Source organism: Antennarius striatus, chromosome 21 (genome assembly GCF_040054535.1).
Source record: "Antennarius striatus isolate MH-2024 chromosome 21, ASM4005453v1, whole genome shotgun sequence".
Lineage (NCBI taxonomy): Eukaryota > Metazoa > Chordata > Actinopteri > Lophiiformes > Antennariidae > Antennarius > Antennarius striatus.
Window position 1 is genome coordinate 17,132,213 of NC_090796.1, and position 22,458 is coordinate 17,154,670.

General features: G+C 45.6%; 1 protein-coding gene across 4 annotated transcripts in view; it reads right to left on the reverse strand.

Annotated features, from left to right (window-relative positions):
• vti1a (vesicle transport through interaction with t-SNAREs 1A) overlaps positions 1-22,458 on the reverse strand; it is a 96,888-nt gene that overhangs the window by 69,680 nt on the left and 4,750 nt on the right. For 2 of the 4 annotated variants that reach the window (XM_068305156.1, XM_068305158.1), the window contains exons 4-5: positions 10,179-10,256; positions 5,450-5,470 (exon numbers count right to left, since the gene is read on the reverse strand). In XM_068305156.1, the coding sequence (XP_068161257.1) occupies positions 5,450-5,470; positions 10,179-10,256 (99 nt within the window). The remainder of the gene's footprint in view (positions 1-5,449; positions 5,471-10,178; positions 10,257-22,458) is intronic. The other 2 variants (XM_068305157.1, XM_068305160.1) reach the window with 1 other exon arrangement.

The window sequence follows — 22,458 nt, forward strand, 5'->3', positions numbered from 1 at the left end:
ACAAACAACCCTGTTAAAGTGTTTATCTGAGCTGACCCCCCCCACCCCGCCCCCCAGGGGTCAGTCGCTTTGGTTGTGTTTTATATCGAAGAAAATGCAAAGAAAAGATAAAGAAGTTATCAAAGGTGGTTCGGGGCCCGCGTCTCGTCCTTCCACGTCCGTATCAAGAGCGAATATTAAATGACCATCATTACCAACGAAACAAAAGTGGAACGCTCCCCGCTTTGGAGGAGCATTCATCACGCGTGTGTGTACCGCATCACGCCTCGCCTCACTCACAGCCATCAACAATCCACACGGCTGCCCATTGAAATCACACGCCGCATCAAGGAGACGCTTCATAAATAAGTAAATAGGCAACTTTTCTTTTTTTTTCTTGTTTTTTTTTATTTATTTCAAAGTGGATGTTTATGAGTATCAAGGTGTTGGATGAGGTTGGAACGCGGCGTGTACACAAACCCAGAGCTGTTCCTTAGATACGTCGAGCATCTTTTCCCTCTAAAAGCGGAACAATTCATGTCTGACAAGCGAGGCGGGGAGGAGATCTGTTGACGGACGGCCTTGAGTCGCGTCTCCGGGGCTCAAAACGCAGGAATGTGTCACTCATTGTGTTCAGGTGTCCAATTACAGCAACGCGTATTAACAAATGTAAAATGTATGGAAGCCACACACACACACACACACACACACACACGCACACGCAGCAGCTTTTAAAGGCGTCTTTCATCAAACCGATGGTGCCTTCACTCCCGTCCGTACCTGGCTGTTACGCCGCTCGCTGTGGAACGCGTTGGGATGAGGTGTGAATGTGTTCCTGTTTGATTTAAACACATCTCAGCTACAGGTCGGACCGAGTCTCCAGCTGGGAACACCTGCGTACTTTAATGTTCATCACGTTACATTTTAAAATGACTAAATCCATCGCTGGAGGACGGCCTGCAGCCCCACCAGTGAAACCAGGATACGAGGGGAGTTAATTCTGCTCTTCTGCCCATTTAAGCTGATATTACAATAATAGATTTTTATTCCAATACAGGTAAACCTCAGTTTATGTCCACTGGAGTTACATAGTAAAATTTATTATATCCACTTTAGTCTGGAGACCTGTTAATTCAACTTACATCGTTTTCTGACTTACATCACGTCTCCTGGAACAGATTAACGACGTAAGACGAGGTTTGACTGTATGTCCTGTAGTTGAACAGCGTCTAGCTGGTTTTAAATATAGACCGGACTAACCTAACTCCACATATATGAGCAGGAGTCTCGTGTTAGCCCATTATTAATCTGCATGTTTGCGTTCCAGCCACTAGCGTGACTCCCTGCCTCGGCGTTGGATCACACGGCGCCGTCAGACGTGGATGTTTACTGGATGTTGTCGCGTTTGATGGACTTTCTAATACGGCGCGTTAAGAGACTGATCACATGGAACGCACGCCACACTCAAAAACAACCCCCGACGAGTGACAACCGCCTCTCTGACACGGGTTTATGCCCATCAAACGAGCACCGAGGGTGGGGTGGTGGTGGGTAAGGGGCGGGGGGGAGTCTCTCGTTTGGGGTGGGGCTGTCAGAACGAGTATCAGCTAATCACTCAGAGGAAAAGGAGAAATGTGGAGGGAGAAAAGTCGACGACACAGTTTTCAAAGTTTGACAATGAGAGGAAAGGGAGGAGAGGACGCCCCCCACCCTCCATCCTCGCTTCATCCATCCACCCCCCCAACCCCACTCTGCTTTGGGTTCTCCTCAGCGCTGCTGACAGATGTCATTTAGAATGGAGGAGATGCTTTTTAATCGTCATGTTGGGGAGGGAAACGGGCGGTAAGTAAAAACGGGCTTTTCTGGCGACGGGTGTGGCTGGGTGTTTCTCTTCCGGGGTGGGGGGTGGGGGGCACGTGGATGTGGCAGTGGTAGCAGAGAAGCGACACAGCGAGCCGGGGCTATAATGAGCCCCCACGGATCAGAGGGGACGTATTGACATGCAATGCTTAAGCTAATACACCTAGACCGCGGTTGCAGCGCCTCCCCATGTGCCTGGGAGCAGGAGGCAGCCGGGGATACTGACAGAGGAGCGCACTCCCCGGGTGCTTCAAAGAGCTCAAGTGATTAGTATGTTATCATTACCATTCGAAACGTGATTTTCCTATTCCCTCTCGGCAAAGGTGACACGTCTCGGGGAGACGGCCGGCAGACTCGCTGCGATGGAAAGCCACTTCAAAGCCGTCTCTTCCTGAATTCCTCTCTCTCCCTCTCCCTTGTTCTGTCTTCTTTTAGGGCCAGGGGGGAGGGAAGAGGGACTGTAGGTGGGTGGTGGGGAGGTGCGGTGGCAGTAGTGGTGTATATATATATGTGTGTGTGTGTGTGTGTGTGTGTGTGTGTGTGTGTGTGTGTGTGTGTGTGTGTGTGATCATTAGAATAATGCGCCCCGGGTTTGACGGTGACAGAACCTGAAGGAAAGGGTGAGAGTTCAGTCGGTAAGGATCCGGTAATGGCGCCCACCCCCCCTCCCACAATGAAACAACAGCCGAGGATGCAAGACGGGACTGAAGGGGACAATTAAATCTGAACATCCTGCAGAATTCATGTTAGTACCAACACACAAACATCAAGAAACACCAACGGATTCGGTTCCATTAAAGTCCGATTGTTTCCGTCGGCTGGAGGTTTGATGGTTTTGTGTCACTGAAGCCGATCCGGATCAAAGTCCAGACCCAGACCCAGGATGGTTCTGTTTCAAACAAACAACATCCCTCGACACCCCTGAATTCAACACTTTACCCTGACCTACACATTTTTGCGCCTCTGGCTTCCTGAAAATGTTGCTTTTTGTTTTGTGATTATATCTCATCAGGTTTCAGAGATGTGTGGCTAAAAAGATATTAAAGTGAAAATCTGACCTTGATCTAGTTTTTCAAGGTCAAGGTTGTGATCTAATTTTCATCCCCTTGCCTCCCTGAATATAATGCCTTTTGTTTTGTCTTTCTATCGTCTCTGGTTCCTGAGATATGTGCAAAAAAAATGTACAAAAGTTGAAATTTGACCTTGACCTAGTTTTCTGAAGGTCATTTCCATCCCCTTTGCTGCCTGAGTCATGTGCTTTTTGCTTCATCTTTCTATCTGCAACAGTTGTGAAGATATTGGTGGACGGATGGACGGACACACGTCCAATCAGAGCTTCACAGGATGTAATAAATGTTTTTACGTTTCGTCTCGATGCGTATTCAGGAGAAGATCTCCAGAGGATCTGGATTCATCTTCACGCTGAAGCTGAAGCTGAAGCTGAAGTTGAGGCTGAAGCTGAAGCTGAGGCTGAAGCTGAAGCTGAAGCTGAGGCTGAAGCTGAAGCTGAAGCTGAAGCTGAAGCTGAGGCTGAAGCTGAAGCTGAAGCTGAAGCTGAAGCTGAAGCTGAAGCTGAAGCTGAGGCTGAAGCTGAAGCTGAAGCTGGAGCTGAAGCTGATCTGCAGGAAGTTTTTTTTCTGTTTTCTTGTTTTCAGAATGACACAAAACATTGTGGAAGGCTTCACGTGACCCTCACTAGAAGAACCCGTCACGTTTCCTTCTCCGTCTTTTCCCGACTTCATCCCAAACTACCGATCCCCATTTCCACCAATCACTAGAGAGCGGGGGGGGGGCAGACGAGCATGTCGTCGTCGGACCGTCGTTAGAGACGCTCCTATCCTGACATCTATTCTCCGTCTGCTCAGATCTAACGTGAATCTACTTTAAACTCAGGAGCTGAATCCTATCTGATGGAGCAAAAGGATTTAAATATATTACATGATAAATGCTGTGCATCTGTAAGTGCCCCCCTCCCCAGCCCCCCTGCACCACCACCAGCCATTCCTGCCTATGCATGTATGCCTTTTCATCTGACACCTACATTTTGAACAAAGATCTTCTTAGGAACCCTGAAAATGGTGTTTTTTTGTTGTGCTTTTTTGCGTGGAGATACAATCTTCAGTTGAGAGTTATTAACAGGGAGCCCCAGAACAATGCAGCTGCAGCTCAAAAGAAATCTCTCCCCTCTTCTTTTCGCTCTCCTGCCTTTTTTCAATATCAAACACAGGCGGTTACTATCACCATTTTCCAAAGTTCAGATGATTTCCTTATTATTTCAATAAGGGTGGGGGAGAGTCAAAGTGAATAATGATGACAGCTGTGATTCAGACTGACTGTGTGATCTTCTGGTGCCGTTTGTTTGGGACTTGTAAGACGAGGAATTACAAGTGTCAAACAGCTGTGAATATGGGTGCTAAATATTTAAACATGTTTTTCAGCTGAAGGAAAAAAAAAAAGTATAGTTTTTTTAAAAGCAGGGCTTAAGTGCGTATAAGCTGCACCAGGCTTTGATTCTGAGGCAGGGAGAGCAGAAGGGTGGAAGGCGGCGATGAAGGGGAGCAATGGCGGACAGGGGATGGAGTCAAACCCCCGCTCTAGTGATGGAGGAGGAGGAGGAACGGAGGTGTGCCGTCATGACGACGGGGGCCTGGATGGAGAGATTAATCCAGGTGTGATCACGTGAGAGACAATACGACAGTTTAATCACGCTGGGAAAAAAGACGCGCCGTACCGACAGTCAGTTAGCTTAGCAACTAGCTAATCAAGAGCCGCTCTTCTGGGGCGTTGCTACCTTTAATCAGCTAAATCAAAATATTATTTAAGTTGTCAAATGGTTATATAGTAAATTAGAAGGCGATAAAGAGTCGTCTTTGTGATTTTGAAATAAAATATGTTTCATAATAATAATTTAATTCACATTAAATGAGGCAGGAATGTATGTTTGTGTTCCGCGCATTCATTCTCCATGAACACAATTACGGCTGTATTTAAGTCGAATGCTAACGTTAGCTGATTTGCCTAATCGATTATCAAATATGTTGATTTACCTCCCTGATCTCACTTCCTGTTCATTTCATTTATTTTTTTTTAGAAAATGTTCCCGTCAAATGAAGGAGGCGTCATGTGATTATGGGTTTGATGAAAAAAAACGTCCTTCGTCTTTCATCAGGTGCCGCTTTCAAAGTGGATCAAACCACAAAGGAGCACCTTTATCCAATTAAATATAAAACTAATATCACCTCATTCAGGGAAATAAAGGGGTGTTAAATCCGACTGGCAGCAGCTCCCTCTTGAAAGTGTGTTGGTCTAAAAGCTCAACTACTCTGAGCCTTCCGTCCTTTTCTGTTTGTCTTCAAAAAAGACGTATCAGGAATAGGATCTTATCTCCGCTGTGTGATATTTAAGTTACGACAAACTGGAGAAACCGGCCTTCAGTGCATTCATTATCGTCCGCTTTGGCCTGCAAGCTGTTCAATCAGATGCGCACAGAAAAAAAAAAAAAAAACGAGTCAAAATGTGCCGGTTTTAATTTGACGCAGGAGAGAGGAGGGCAAATTGAAATTTCAGTGGGAAAGAAGAATTTAAATTGCCGGAGCAAGGAAGCACTTACCTCTTCTCGCAACTTTATCAACTGCATCACGAGAGCAGAGAGGAGAAGGAGAAGAGAGGAAGATGGAGAGAGCAGGAGGAGAGATTAAAACAGCAGGGAAAAAAACATGGCAGGAGGAAGATCAGTCATGTGGCTGGGTGCAGAATTAACCCTGACGATTTATCCGTTGGTGTGTTTAGCGTTCGCAAATCACAAGACAAACACATTAAACGGAGCTAAACGCGCCGCTCCGGCTGACTTTTTCTTTTTCTTTTTCTTTTTTTTTGAACAAACAAAGATCAAGTCCTGGTGCTGTCACATTAAAGAAAGAGAGAGGAATGGATCGCTCCACTCGCAATATCAAGAAACATTATCGGCAGAGTCACATGACGACAGGCGCTATAGCAGGAGGAAAGAAAAGACGAGTAAAATATAGTCTTCAGTTTCTAAATGTGGAGGAAAAACATGAGATAAAGGGCTAAAAAGAGCGTCTCCACGTGTTGGTGGAGGTGCTTGTTGATGGGATCTGTACACACACACACACACACACACACACACACACACACACACACAGTGCAGCTTATTATTGGGACAGCCACAGATCATGAAAAATGAATCTTAGCATAGCTATACATTTTTGATGAAAGGGAATATCAAATTTAAAGTGAAGTAAATAAGAAATGCTCGTCTTATTCCCTGTCCTGGAAAACCTTCCGTCTCAGATAATGAATCCGACGTTTGAGGGAGGGCAGTGGTCCCATCCCACATTAATTATGCTTAATCACAATTAAAAACCGTTGCTTCCCTCGCCCCGGTCTTTAAGAGAGGAAGGAGAAGGCATGGTGGAAGTAAAAAAAGAGGAGAGGGACAAACGTGTTGATTTGCCTTTTAGAGGCGATTTGTTTTTTTAAATCTCTGGGTTATAAAAGGTCAGCAGATCTAAATGGAGTCTGAGGGAACGGGAGAGACGATAAATCCTGACAGGGCTTCAAAACGCAGCGGGAGACAGCCGGAAAAACCAGAATAAAATAATTCAAACAAGCCACAGAGAGCACCAACAGTTAGCATTAAAGCCAGAGACACAATGCAGCCATGAAAAGGTGTCTGCTCTATTTATATAAGACTAAATCTCACATTTTTTCCTGGTGTTATTTTCGAAGCATTTCAGAAATAGCTCCTGTGTGATTTTTCTCTACCAATCAAAAACCAGTCGGTCTCTGTAAACGCTTTTTTTTTTTTTTTTTTTTTGCACGAGGAGCCTCTCGTTCCTCCAGAATGTCGACAGCAACACTTACGAGTGGAAGCCGTCTTTTTTCTAAGTTAAGCGGCGACTCCCCGCTAAGAATGCATTATTGAAAAGGCCAAAGTTTAACACCACACAGTGGTGGAGGTCGTTTGGGGGGCCGGAGCCGATCCTGCCGTCCCTCCAACCGGCTCCGCCGTCAGTCAATGGAGCACCAAACAAAACTTGTTGGAGCTCATTTGTGCCGCCCGGCTGATTGCGAGTCCTCGAGGAGGGTTTGTTAAAACTATACGAGGGGGGGGGGGGTCTCGAGGAGCGCCGGTTTCTTCCTGTTTCACTTTATTTTTTCCTCTGGCATCCGTTCGACGGCGCCGCCGCCGATGATGCTGGCGTCGCCAACGAGATAGAGAGCAGCAAACACACAACACAGAAATGTTATAATTACTCCTGCATGAGCGCCTCGCCTTGTGTTTTTTGTGATGCCGGCCAGCATTCAGAATTGCACTGCTGCAATTTTTCTGTTATGATAATCAGCATTTTTTTTTTTTTTTCAAACAAAAGATTCTTTTTTTTTTTCTTTTTCTTTTTTTTTATCCAATACGGAATTCGATACAAGTGGTAATCTGCTTCCTTTGTAGGCTGTAAAATCTGGTCCGCGCCGGCTCAAACCGGCACAATCTCTTGTGGCCAAGCCTTCTGCTGCGACTGAAATCGAAACTATTCCGTATAGTGTTGGTGTGTGAGGAGTGTGTGTGTGTGTGTGTGTGCTGCTTTGTGTGTGGCGCTCGTGTGTGTGCGTGCGTTGCATGCAGAGGAAACAGAAAGAAATAGTGCAACAGCAGCCTACCACATTATTAAAAAAACCAGCGATAGTGCCAATTCAGGCTCTGCCCGCATACAGATAACGAATAAATGCCCAACTCTATTAAATCGTCCTTTAGCCATTATCGCAGGGCCAACACGCCATTTTCAGAACTTATGACGGTTCCCTATTTACTTAGCTATAAATCCTTGCCATGTAACCAACAGATTTGTGACTGGTAATGATCTGCTCAGCCAGGGCTATATGAAATGATCCTGACCCCTTTCAGATCGTCAGGAATTAAATTGACCGACTTGCCCCGGCCCCCGCCGTCTTTTCCCCTCTCTGCTATCGCCGCCGTCTCGTTAGATAAAAAATAAATAAAAAAACCCCCTGAAGTTCCGAGTACTCCACTCACAGCAAGACGAGTCTTATCTGCACAAGTTTTCAAATGAGAAGCAGGTAAAACGTGGCACCTGCAGAAAAAAAAAAGGATGGGACGTGTGTTTCATTTATTTGCTTTGCTTTTGCCCCCCAGCAGGAAGTCTTTGTGTGAATTTGAGATATAATGTATCATTTTATTTTTTTAAATATTTCACATCAAACACATTTATTAGCTTTTTTTTTTTTACAATTTGATAATTTGTAATGTTGTTTTTTTAAATATAATTTTAAAAAGTAGGCATCTTTTTCAAAAATAGAAATTGAGAGAATAAAATAAAACAAGAGAAAATGTCACTGATTTTTTTTAAATAAGATAAATATTTGTTGTTATTTTTCATTTTATTTAAAATGAGAGAATTTACATCAGTATGTTGATTTGAAATGAGAATTTGTTCAAGCAAGAATTTAACATTTTATTGTTTTTCAAAATTTGATGGATAAAAAAAAAATGCCTTGAAAAACATAAAATAAATTTGATAATTCTACTAAACTATAATCAAATATTTAAAAGCAATTTACGGCAATTTCCTATATTTTGAACAAAAAACATTTATTCCATAATATTAATTCTGCATAGGTTTATTTTATTTCCTTGATGCTTGTGGATTCTACATGAATAAATATTACTTTAAGATATTTCAGATGATTTTTTTTTAAAATAAAAGGGAGATAAGATTTGAAATGCGATGTTTATTTTTCTGCTTCTACCTCGACAGGATGGCGACGGAACCCGTCAGAGTCTCAAACGTGACGTTTCTGACAGCAGATCTTCTTCCAACTTGTGCATAAAAATGTCAAAGTCACTTTTGTGTCTCGCTAATTTGCCAGGAATATGCATTTCAATTACACATCGTGGCTCGTGATACATATGTTTGTAAGATGTGCGGTTCATGGGTCATCATTGAAATGGAAATAGGGAAATGTTCAAAAAAAAAAAAACAGACAACTTTATTTAGCTTTGCTGAGCTGAGAATCATCTAAATATACTCACATGAAGCGCTGCGGGACTAAATGTGCAAATATTCATGTGACTATTCATCTTTGTTTTGTCTTTTCTGCACATTTATTTATTTGTGTGTGTGTGTGTGTGTGCGTGAGAGAGAGAAAGACGCGGTAACCCCTCCAAGTTGACAGCCGATTCTAAAGGCTCTATATAATTAGTCAAAAGGCGTTTGGTCATAGTTGAGCGCTGCGTCTGAGTGGCAGCTGTGCAGGTGAGCACGAGGTAAACGCGTCTTAACGTTAAAACGCCGTTTGCTGAATCCGTTGATGTTCCTCCGTTTTGATGCCGTCCTGCATTTATTCAAAAAACAACTGATTCCAAACGGCTTAAGTTTAAAATAACATGTGGTGCATTTTGGCCAATTAAGATCACAATTCCAGATAATTGTGTTTCTTCTGGGTTTCCCAGCGGCTGTGAATGAAGCTTTTGTAGACGCGGCGGAAAAAGTGTTTGTCTGTTGTTCCGATTTCCTCCCATTCAACAGGCTGAGATGCAGCTCGCCGCGCGTCTGTCATCGTCTTAATGAACAATAAAACCGTCGTCACAACGCCGATAGATAATAGATCAAAACCATCAGGAGTTTGTGTTTAGATTAAAGCCTGGAGTTAAATCACATTTAAATATTTAGAAGAGGGCGGATCGTTTCTCTGGAGGACGGCACAAAAGTATCGTAGGGATATTTTTCATGTCGGATTTTAACAAAATGCATTTTTTTAAAAATTTGGAATCTCTGCATTTTGCTGGTTCATCGTCCTCAGAGTTAAAATAAAGTAAAAAGCAAGTGTGTGTGTGTGTGTGTGTGTGTGTGTGTGTGTGTGTGTGTGTGTGTGTGTGTGTGTGTGTGTGTGTGTGTGTGTGTGTGTGTGTGTGTGTGTGTGTGTGTGTGTCTTTATGAAGGGTCTATTATTGGCTTGAGTCCACACCCGGCTGGAGAACAGCTGTGGGCCGATTGGGGGCCGGGTTCTGGATTTGAGGTGTGTGTGTGTGTGTGTGTGTGTGTGTGTGTGTGTGTGTGTGTGTGTGTGTGTGTGTGTGTGTGTGTGTGTCTTTTAGCTCCCATGCCCTGGGCTCGCTCTCCGGCGGCCCGGCTTTGCATTAAACAGTGTTCCTTCCGCATGACTTAGCGACAATGCCGCGGTTTCGGTTCTCGATGGCCCCTACGATGAAGGGGGGTGGGGGGGACCCACCCCACCGCACCCAAGGGGCCGGTCAGCCACCCACACACTGTTGTCGTCCGGGCCCCTGATTAGCACCTCACCTGGTTCTCAGAGGAGCCAGCGTCGTCTCCTAGGAGCTCGTTGCGCACCTCATCACTGTAGGCGATACGTGACCTTTTCTGGGAGGGGGGGGGGACAAAAAGAAGAAGAGATGGGAGAAAAAGAGGAAACAAGTAGGGAAATATGTGTTAGTACTGCAGCGGTACAGAAAAAGAAGACAAACAGACATTTCTGAAGCACGAGAGCCCCCTAATGGAACGCCGTGACAAGTCGCACGTGTGTGTGTCGCTGCTACACAAGAACTCCACACACACGTCTGGGTTTGAGCCACGACTCCCCTCCAAGGTGATCTAGTGCACCTAGTGTGCCACACTCCCCCCTCCCTCCTCACCACCCCCACACACACACACACACACACACACACACACACCTTGCCCACTTAAACAAATAGAAGTCGAGGGATGAAAAAGCTCATCCGGTGCCTGGAGAGGCTGTGGAACGGGGGGACAGGGGGGGAGAGAGGGGATAGGGGGGAGAGGGCCAGGGAGATGTATTATGAGGAAGTATCACTTGTCAGCACTAAATCTTTTCTGGGGGGCTGTCACCGCTGTCATCCCGCTGCAGTGGCAGCCTCTGTGATAACACCAATGCTGAGTCTCAGACAGGGAATAATTCATCACCCATTGGTGGCCCATCGGATCGGGGGGTTGCTCTCTCTCCCCCCCCACAGCTCTCCTCCGTCTCCAGATGGGCTGGAATAAGAGGGAATGCCAAAAAGACAAACACACATTTCACACACACTTCAGAGCGTGCCACCTCCGATTGTGGGGGAGTGTGGCTGCCGTTGTAGCGCTTGTTTACAGACGCCCGACCCGCCGGAAAACAGCCTCTTGGCATGCCCTGTAAACACACACACACACACACACACACACACCGGTGTTTACCGAGCCGGCTTCGCCTCCCCCCCCCACCGTGACAGGGTTTCTAGGTGGGCTGCAGGAGACGGGCGGAAATCAAACGCCGCTTTTTCCTCTACGCAAATTCTTTCTGTTTCCTAGAGTCCCCTGGTTTCTGCTCGGGGTGAATAAAGACAGGGGGAGAGTCACCGACGAACCCCCCCAGGGGCGTTCTGCTTCTTCCTGTTAGCAGGAAAAGTTTCAGTCACTCTGAAGAAGCAGGAATCCGATCCGCCGTCCCATCGGCCCGATTGAACCAATCCGGAGTGGAAAGTCACGGCTGATGTGAGGTGGTTGTTATTATCGTGATGGGGGGTGGGGGGCAGTTCTCCAGGGCAATTACCGACCACACCGAGGCCTGATTGACCCGCACCGCAAAAACCATTAGATAAAGAGAACACCCAAACAATGGTCCACCACAGGGACCCCCCTGGCCCGCAACACACACACACACACACACACACACACACACACACACACACACACACACACACACACACACACACACACACACACACACACACACACACACACACACACACACACACACCACACACACACACACACACACACACACACACACAGGAGCAGCATGTCAAAATGAGCTGTTCAACATCGAATCCTTCTAACATTTAAAGCGAGTTTTTGAGGTTTTTGTTGCAAATATGCAACAAAATTCAAATTATTTGGAAAATTTGGTCAATTTAAAAATGTACGATTTTAATCCACGAGCAAAATTTAAAATATTCAAAAGTGTTTGAGCCAGAATTTGGTGATGCAATACCGGAATCCATCAATCAATTTGAATTTAATGGAATTTGACAAATAATAAAGAGAATTTCTTTATGCGTTTTTATTTTGTGTGATTTCAGCAATGTTTAAAAATTATTGTGGTGATATGAGCAAAAAAAGTCAAACCAGATGAAATATAAAAGTAAACTGTTTTTGAGAATATCAGAAAAACAAATTCCACAGTATTCTACTATATTTTTCTTTACCTCCATCAAACAAGGCTTTGATTCAAATCCTAAATAAGGAGACAAATAGAAAAAAACCCCAATAACTTTCCCTGCTTTGTCTTTTTTCTGATCCCTCTCTTTTGATGAAATAGAAAAAGTCTAACAACCTATATTAAAGATTTTTAAATTGATGTAGATGCTGAATTTGATTTGTAATTAAAGCTCTATTTTTGGGGGTGAGGGGTCGGGACCCTAAAGGGAATCGGGTGTGTGAATGGCACTGGTGTGAACACGCGTGTGTGTGTGTGTGTGTGTGTGTGTGTGTGTGTGTACATGGGTGCACGGCTCACGCTGATATTTGGTTGCCAGGAAAACACCCACATATTCCATTTAAGTGGAGTTTCATCTTAAAGAGCTGCTGCACAACTTGGAGGGGGAGACGACTTCGGCGGTAATTGAGGCGAGGAATCCTGGGAGAAGCATCGATTTGAATGATGAGGCTTCAAAAACCTCTGCGGGTTTTTTTTTTAGTATTTCTAAATACCTGTCTGTTACAGATGAATGCATGGAGCGTCTCTGCAATGAGAACAGCGTGGATGACAAAGGAAATGAAAGCCCCTACAGTACACACTTTTTTTGGATTCCCCTCTGGAAAACAGCAGATTCCTGAGTGATTACTGCCACCCCCCACACACCCCCCACCCCACTTGATGTGAAGCGTAAACAGCGATGCTGATTGACTGCTTAATGCAGGAGCAGATTTGATTATTATGGGGTGTTGAGCGCATGAAAATGCCGCGTGACAGGATCGCTCTGGAGGTCAAGGGAAGCAGGAATCAGTCAAAGAAAGAAAGTCTCCTCCAGCAGCTCCATTCTGAGCATCTCAAGACAAAAAAAAAGCAGCTAATCAGGCTGTGTAATCTAAAAAAGAACTGAGCGCTCACAAGACACCTGATTGCTCAGAAGAGGAAAGAAAAGAAGACGCTTTTTAAAAAAAAAACCTTTTGAAAGGTCCGTCTTTTGTCACATTTTTTTAAATCTCGGGTGAGAATTTGCTTCTATTCCCGGAAGCACGCGGCAGGAAGTACAAAGGTACATCTTAACTTTATGCAAAGTGGCCGCCTTTAAAAAACTCCAACGCGTGGCATCAAATGCGGCGACGGAGGTGCGGGTGTCCTGTCAAAAACACATGCTTGTACCTCTGCTGACATGGATAGCACAAGACAAAAAAAAACTCCTCTTCTCCAGCCATCAAAATGTAATTACGTATGCATGCATAACAATTCATATCAGATATGCTAATCAGGCTGGAGTAATGCTCAAGAGCTGCAAATGATATTTATTTAATTATAGCAAATATATGGATCTTTTGTCTGCTATGTCGGCGAGTGTGTGTGCGGAAATGATTTGAGTCGCAAAAAAAAGGGAAGAAATTCGTAAAAATTCATCTTATTAATGGAAAGAAAAAACTTCCCCAGCTATAAAAACGAATTAAAATCAAATACAATTATATTTATACACACATCTCAATGCCCTCCAACTGTCCTCCTTGCTTTTGGGCCAATAAGAACGTTCCAAGAAGGAGTGCAAATTATCGCAAGCGCCTGGAAAGCTGAAAAATGTAAACAGTTCATTAGGAGGGGAATAAAAGGCGTAAAAGTACCCAGGGGCAGGGTGTAATGAGGGGCCCTGAAGTTCCTCAGCAGAGGCTCTTTCCGCGGCTTTCCCTTTCCTCCTCGCACGCGGCTGGTGGCGACGCACGAGGAGTAATTAACCGCCTTCGATCTGCCGGCTCCCGGTCCGGGCAGGAGGACCTGCGAGCTCAAGTCCGGCTCCTCCTGAACCGCGGTTAACCTTTCATTTCCACCCTCCTCACCGCTTCCAAGGAGACGGAAAATGACCGCAGAAATTATTTTACATCTCAGAGATAATAAGGAGTGAGAAAAAACGTCTGGAATTACCCCAGAATGTGCTGCAACCTCAAAAGGTTATCCATCCCTTCCCCTTGCCCTCCTGCTGGGAGATTTTCCCAGGTGATGTGTGGACCAGTACCAGGAGGCCCCCCTCCACATTCACACACACACACACACACACACACACACACATACACACACACACACACACACACACACACACACGTGGGGGCAGAGGTGGACTGATGCTGCATGGCGTTAAAAGGAAGCCGAGACCTTTAAGCAGGCACAAGTATCACAACAGCGTCTTAAATAATGCATCTGTGCTCGGCAGGGGGGGGGCTGTGTGTGTGCGTGTGTGTGTGTGTGTGGAGGCGGGGGGGTTGCACACACAAAAGGGAAACACAAGTGAGGAAACTGTTGTCATCTCCCTTTAACACAAACCCAGTGCTGAGAGCTTCTCCAGTCAAATAAAAGCTCCTCTTAATGCATTTGATTTATTATCAGACGGGCGAGGGGGGGGCCAGCCCGGGACCGGGGGCCGTCGCAGGGGGGGGTGTCATTTGTTCCTTTGTTTTTTACCGGGGCTTTGGTGCCGTCGCGCCCTCCGCTCCTCGCCGCTCAGTGTGTGTGTGTGTGGGACGTATGTGAAGGCGAGCCCGGTGTGTGTTCGGCCCCTAATGGAGGAGCCGCGGTGGCGGAGGAGCCGGCGCCTTCAGATACCAGCGGGGGAGGTGGGGGGGGGCTCTCATTAGCTCACAGGTTGGCGCTTTGGTGGCGAGTTGTGTTTCTCTGCCGTGAGGAAACCTGAAGGAGCCTCAGACGAGCGGCGGCGGAGGAAACACAAATAAAACAAAAAGAGAGGATGATCAACCGGAGCGCGGCGGCGACGAGCAGGTAGAGGCCACAGGTGACACACGGGACGGGGGGGCGGGGTTTAGTCACGCCCAGGTCGGTGATGATGTCATCGCTGAGCAGGTGAAACCGGATCGTTCCTGGAAATCTGTTCAGTCCTTTGATTTCATTTGGATAAATGTTGAAAAGGTGAGGAAAAAAAATCTGGATTCCTTATTTTTTAACGTTTAAAAGATTCATTTCCTGTTTGACCCCCCCCCCCATCAGATCGTACCCGGCTTCTAAAAGACACATAGAAAAAAGAAAAAACCAAACCCTCCATGGAGTAAATCAGAATTCTAAAAAATAAAACGTTTAAATATTCGTCTCTTTAAAGGAAAAAACTTAAAATCGGATCTAAAATCTAAAAATTGAGAAACTACAAACGTGATGATGTCATCAAAAAACGACTGCTTAACAACTTGTGATGACGCCTCTTTTATGACATCATAAATAACCTGATGTGTTCTGATGTTTTCTCACACGCACACACACACACACACACACACACACACACACACACACACACACACACACACACACACACAGCCTCCTTAAACACCGGTGGACTACTTCCCTGTCAAAGTCATTTCTATTTCTAAGTACAGTCGAGATCAGGCCTAACGACTGTGGGGGGGGGACAAAAGAGCGAACTGGGGGAGGGCTTTGATGGAACAGGAACCATCTGAGGGCCCAGGGATCGTCTCCAGTGGTCGTTTCTTTAAGGCACGGGGGCCCGATATTAAAGCCCATATTAAAATATGGAGACACTTCTAATGAAAAATCAAAGAGCCCCTCCCACACCCTTCATCCTGCTCCTCTTCCTCCTCCTCTGTTCCGTCAGGTGTCCCCCCCCAGCCTGTAGTTGTGTAGGAGGCGACAGAGGAGATATGAGAAGAAGGAAGGAAGGAAGGAAAGAGGAAGAGGAGAGCGAGGGGATGAAGGAGAGGAAGTGGGCAGAGGGAGGGTTACGGAGGAGGGACCCGGTGCAGACGGGAGGAAATCAATAGAGCAGAGCCGTGGGGGGGTGGTGTGGGGGCCCGGGCCCCGATCACAGCGCTGGCTCCTGGCGTGCAGTGGGGAATAAAGTGGGCCTCCCCGGGTCAGCGCCAGAGAAGGAGGTGAGATTAGAGAGAAGAGGATGACGGAGAGAGGAAGAGGAGGAGGAGGCGGAGGAGGAGGAGGAAGAGGAGGAGGAGGAGGAGGAGGCGTTCCAGGATACCTGGCAATCCAGGGACCAAGCGGCCCATTAGCCTGTGGCTACCTACATATAGTTCAGTGAACCCTCTGCTGAGAGCGGCTCCTCTCTATCAGTCCCCCCCCCATCGTTTAAAAGAAAGAAACACCTTCACTTTTAACCCTTTCTCCGCTTTGGAAGGAGCTTCACTCCTGACCTCCATTTATGATTCAGTCCTGTTTGAAGTCTATTCTTGGAGTGTTATCTAAAATTGAAAAATGTAATATATAAAAAAAAAAGAAAAAGAAAGAGAAAAGAGAAAGCTAGACACAAAGGGAGGGAGTCGGGCCTGCCGAGCACGAGCGTTGGGCCGGTGGACGCGCCGGTGGACGCGCCGGTGGAGACGATCTCCTTCAGCGCCGCGCCGTCGGGTAACGTGACCATTGTTGGCACTGAATAGCTTCCCTCATTAGCATCAGAATAATGCAGCACATATAGAGACTTAGCCAGATCATTATCTCCTGATATTTATGTATACTTTCTTATTTCACTCACTAGAATGCATTCAAATGCTGATGAGCCCCCCCCCTCCCCTCCTCCTCCCCAAAAAAAGAAAGAAAAAAAAACAAAACCAGGCGCCCCCGTCTGAACTTCCCATTCTGCTGGGTTTGTCCTGGAATTTACAATACGACACGACGGAAAGAGAAAATGGGTTTGAGGAAACGAAGGGATGGAAACTTTGATGCTGCAGAAGTTTGGATGTTGTTGTTTTTGTTGTTTAGACGTTGATTTCAGATCATTTTAAAGTCACTTTTTCATGTTAAACTGTTGCTACAACAAAAAATTATTTTTTTCCCCATCATTTCCTGTTTATCTTTTAAACATAAGATTTAAGGTTTTTAAATCAAAACCCATTTATGACTTTTATTATGAAATCTGTACATGAATGAATGCATAATATAATATGATATAATAAAATAAAATAATATTATATTCATAATAATAATTATCATTTTTTAAAATTGAATTACCTGCAAAAATATGACATGAAAATTATCTTCATTAAATGTCGCTAAAAATAAAAAATGATTAAAGACATAAATTTAAACAGATGCACATGTTTAGGACAGAGTGTTAGAATAGAACAACCCCAGACGGATGGAAAGGGGACTTCTATCTGCTCCTCTGATGGGGAAGGGGGGGGGCATAAATACAGAAAAAAGATTTCCTTTTTTTTTGTTCCAACCAGGAATTCTTCTCCATCTGAAGCTCTTCAAGAAAAAAAAAAAACCCCGCAGATGAATCAGATCATTACTGAATAAAAACTTATGAAGGGAGAAACGTACACAAACTTGGACAACGTGGAACAAACGGGCGCTTGGTGAGCTACGAGGGGGAACAAAACCAAAGAGTTTAGCTTCGCTGCAGGAGCGGCTGATGCACTAATGGTGGCCAACCTCTGAGATAATTGAAAAAGAAAAGGAAAAAAAAAATAAAAAAAAGGAGAAGCAATTCATCTTCCACAATGTAATTCTGATCAAGGCCGCAGCCGGATTCCACTGCGGGCTTCAAAACCAGCCGAGGGAAGGCAAAAAGTGTTGGTCACTGAGAGCAGGAAGACAATCCTGCTCTGCAGCTCTCATTAGAAACACTTAGGATGAGAGGAGGAAAGCCACTTTAATTGTGTGTCTGCGTACGCCTGTGAAGGAGGGGGGGGGGGGTCAAAACATCTGTAAACACGGAGCTGCGGCCATGAAGAAACACCAGCGAAGAAGAAATGTAAAGAATCCTTCCTCTATTTACCCCTCTCCTCACTTCTGGAGGGCCGACTTATTAAAATGCCAGAAACACGGAGCGGAAGATTCATAATATATTTCATAAATACTTCATGAAGCCCCCACCACCACCACCACCCCCCCCCCCCACCAGACTTCAGCCGGTCTGGCAAAAGAGAAAACAGTGTCACCTATTCTAGTACCCGCTTGTCAGCACATCACTGGGGAGTGGGTGTCACATGTCACTTCTGGTTTAGGGGCTGTGTGGGACAGGCTGGTGCACCCAAACCGGGGGTAGGACAGAAAGAAGAACACAAGACGAAGTGAAGGGGAGGTGGAAAGGGGAGTACAGAGAGGGAGGGGGGGTGAGGAGGAACGGGGGGGTGTTATCATATCATCACCCCATGTCTTTATGTTTTCCTCCTTATTATCTGTGGCCCCCGTTCGCTCCAGTCACTCAATCACACGAGCCCCGAGGACAGCGTTGTAGGGGGGGTGTGGGGTGGGGTGGGGGGTGATGGTGTATGTGTATGAGGGAGGGGGGGGGGCAGACTCAGCCAGACTAGCGTCTGAAAGCGATCCTGATCGCTGTCAGAGCGAGGAAGTGCGGCGACTTCGGAGGGGCCAGGAGAGATAAGCGACACGGGAAACGATCGCGTGGGGGGATAACGGCCGAATTTACACACCGCCAAACAAAACCTGCGCTCCAGGCGGAATGCAGATCCCCCCCCCCCAAAGACAAGTGTTAACACCAGGAGACAGGGGGGGGGAGACCAGGTGATCTGCTAACAAATTACTGGATATGTGGGTTCTAGAAGGAACTCACTAACGAGTCCAACCCCCCCATCCAAGAACGGGACATCAAGCGGAATTCTTTGTGACTGTTTCAGTTACTGTTCAAAAGACAGCAACAACGACTGATAAAGGTTTATCCTCTTCTGTTTTAAGTTGTAATAAGTCACAAGTTATAATAACTTAAGTTATAATAACTCCTTATAAATTGTAATAACTCATTACAAGTTGTAATAACTCATAACCTCTAATAATAATTATAAGTTGAATTAACTCATTATAAGTTGTATTAACTCATAAGCTGTAATAACTCATTATAAGTTGTAATAACTCCTAAGTTGTAATAACTAATTATAAGTTGAATAAACTCATTATATTTTGTAATGACTAAACATGAGTTGTAATAATTCCTTATAAGTTGTAACAGCTCAATATAAATATAAGCTGTAATAACTCATAAGTTGTAATAACTATAAGTTGTATTAACTCATTATAAGCAGTAATAACTCATTCTAAGTTTTAACAACGCAATATAAGTTGTATTCACTCATTGTACGTTGTATTACCTCATAAATGGTAATAACTCATTGTAAGTTATAATAACTCCTAAGTTTTAATAACTCATTCTAAGTTGTAAGCACTAATTATTAGTTGTAATAGCCGTGGGTTTTTCCGTCCTTCATCCCGGGTCCGACCCACCGGCGCCATGACACCATCAAACCAATAGAAACTGGATTCCAGACGATGGATCCCACTAAAGAGGACAGGGAAAAGCCTCCGATGCCACAAATCCACAAAGGGCCGGAGGAAGACGAGGGGGCAACAACTTCCCAATGAAAGACGGGATTCACGCGCGGCAAAGCAGATGTTTGTTTACATCTTAAATCTGCACCGCGCTCAGAGGGAATCTGTGGGAGAAATCCGCCTCCGCCGACGGCCCCTTTAAAAAACGCTCGTGAGCGATTAGACTCTGGTGTCATTGATGGGATGTTAGGCAGCAAACCATAAAAGGAGTCAATCTGCCGTCGCTCCTCTGTGTTTAATAAGAGCTGTAAGCCGCGGCGATTTAAAGTGTCCGACATCCCACTCATGTCGCCCGTTGGCGGGAGTCACCGGGACGGGACGGGGAGGGGGCGCCGCAACAACAACCCTTCATGCTGGATTACAACAGTTCTAATCACCTCTGTTCCAGTGTGGAAGTGGAACTAAATCTCAACATAATTATCTGCATTTGTTTTATTTAAAAAAAAAAGACATTATGAAGCTTCTTAAGACAAACTTTCTGATTCTACAAACTCCTCCGGCGTCATAATGACTTCACAACCGCAGCCGGCAGAAGTTGGATCGTACCGACCACCTTGAATTGTCCGTCAACACAACTCGAAATGGCATCCCATCTCCAGCTGTTTGGAGCTCAATCCAGGCTGCTCAGGCTGACCCTGGTCATGTGACCCCTGGGCCTTTAGGATAGCGCAAATGAGCTGTTAGCATGTTTGTTCAAAGTAAAGATCCAGAATTCAAAGAGGCCTCATGATGAACATTTCTGGACACGGAAACATGTCATTCAAGAACCGTCCACCAGAGTCTCTGGAGGACGAAAAGAGCAGTTAGCGTAGCCTCAGCAAACCCGATCCAATCCGATCGCGCCATATTTGGAATATAATTTGTCTCATTCACATGCTGTTGCTGGCAAAACTTCATGAAACGAAGCATTCAAAGCTGAATCCAAGCCGTCTCTGGAAGGTCACGCCATGAAACGGATATATCCACATGAAAAAGTAACCGCCAGAAGTTTGTTGTTGTTTTTTTTCCGGCGCCGTTCGTTTGGTTTACCTGGAAAATAAACTGTTCAATATTTCAAGGTTGGCCCGCTCTTTGGAAACGTGTTAATTATCTCCCCTGGCAGACAGGAGGAGGCCGTTCATCCAAAGGGTTTTATTACGGGGAAAAAGGCATTCCAGACATCGCACTTGACCATGACTGGAAGCCCAAACCGTTCCTCACATGAGACAAAAAGACAGGATGAAGTGTTCTCCCAGCGACAGCTGGTCTCATCCTTCCACATCCCTGACGGAGGAAACGGCACGGCGGGAGGAAAAACCGCAGCGTCGTAATTTAAATTTCTCCTGAATGGGCTCCTTTTGAAGTTAAGTGCCACACTTCAGGTGAATGGCGACTTCGTGGTAGCGAGAGGTTGGCGTCGTGCTGACACGCATTAGCCCGTTTAATACAAACACTGGGCAACGACAACGTGTTGAAAAAGGAGCGCCGATGCTCGAGAATAAAAGACATCTTCACAGTCCTTGATGAAACGGTCTGCAGTATTCCCAACACAATGATCCCGCTCCCGGAGGATGACCCGCCGTCACGCCATTCCACGGAACCGCCTTGACCAACACTCGCTCTGCTCCTCATTTAACTCCTTCAATGACGAGGGCTTCGCAGTTAATGGAAGTATCTTTGACGGAGTCAAGGATGACCGAACACAAAAACTTTACAAATTTGGACCAGAAGTAGTTTTGATGTGAAACAGACACAAATCCAAAAAAAAAATTAAAAGTAAAAAGAGATTGATCAAATTTGACATCTTTTGAAAAAAAAAATTCCTCTATTTCTTTATGTTTATCTTGAATTGATTGCACAGAAAATCCCACACACTTTAATAAGAGGGGACTTTTTTTTTTTAACCACAAGGACATTTTTTGGTGACATTATTTTCAATCTGTGATACAAAGAAGAAAAAAAGGTCAGTCTGAGCAATAAGTGGAGGGATTTAACACAGAAGGTCCACTCACACTTCAGAAAGGCAAAGTAATTGGTAAACGTGCTCAAAAATCGTCCTTGTCGGTTTTCTTCTATAAAGGGGGGATTCTTAGAGCAACAGCTCCACCTGCTGGACTCACATGAAACAACAGCCTGGGTTTAACAGCAGGTGTTAAAATCAGGTGCTGCTATAAATAGGAAATAAGTACAAAAAGCCTCCAAGAAGGAAGTGAGACAAAGACAGACGTGTGGACACAGAGGTGGTTCTTGTTGCTGGTTGAGTGAAACCTGCATCAGACTAAATATATTTCTCATTTACTTAACATATTCAGCCTAACAACACAACATGGAGCGGCGTTGAAACGACGCGACAGGAAGTCTTTGATTAGAAACATGTACTGACAACCACCCTGAGTTCCCAGGACTGACTAAATCACCTGCGAGTGTGTGAGCCCGTGTCGCTCCGTGACAGCTCGTGACACCTCGTCACGCTCGCGTCACAGGCTTTTACAATTAGCGGCGTACATAATTTGAGTCACATTGTTTTTGTGCGAGACACGGCAGACGTCTGAGGATACACACACACACACACACACACACACACCCCCACTGGGACGAACCAAACGTGGCCCTTTGAAGGTGCTGGCTCTGTTTACCCGATAGATTTCATTGGATTAAGTTGGCGTTAGGCCTCTCCTCCTCCTGATCAAAGCTAACGCTAAGAGCCGCGCCCACCCCGCCTCCATCAAACAGGATTTTCGTCGTCCTTTGTGGATTCATGGATTCTATTTCTGCTCCGGCTGGCGATGCCCACTCGCCCCGACCCGCCACCTTTAAGACCCCCCACCATCCCGTCTATTATCGTAATGAAACCAGCGGGGCATCGTCTTCGGGACGCCCCGTTTGATAAGTCGTCTTCCCGGGTGACTGGGGGTCGACTCGGGGGCCCCCGTCTGGGAAGGAGCAGGATTGAGGTCTCAAGCTGGCACACCGGTGGTAGGAAGACTTCAAACCGCGGGTGAATGGGAGGATGAGAGAGCAGGTTAAGGGGGTAGACCCCCGTGGGAGACCAGTAGGGGTGAGGGTTGGGAG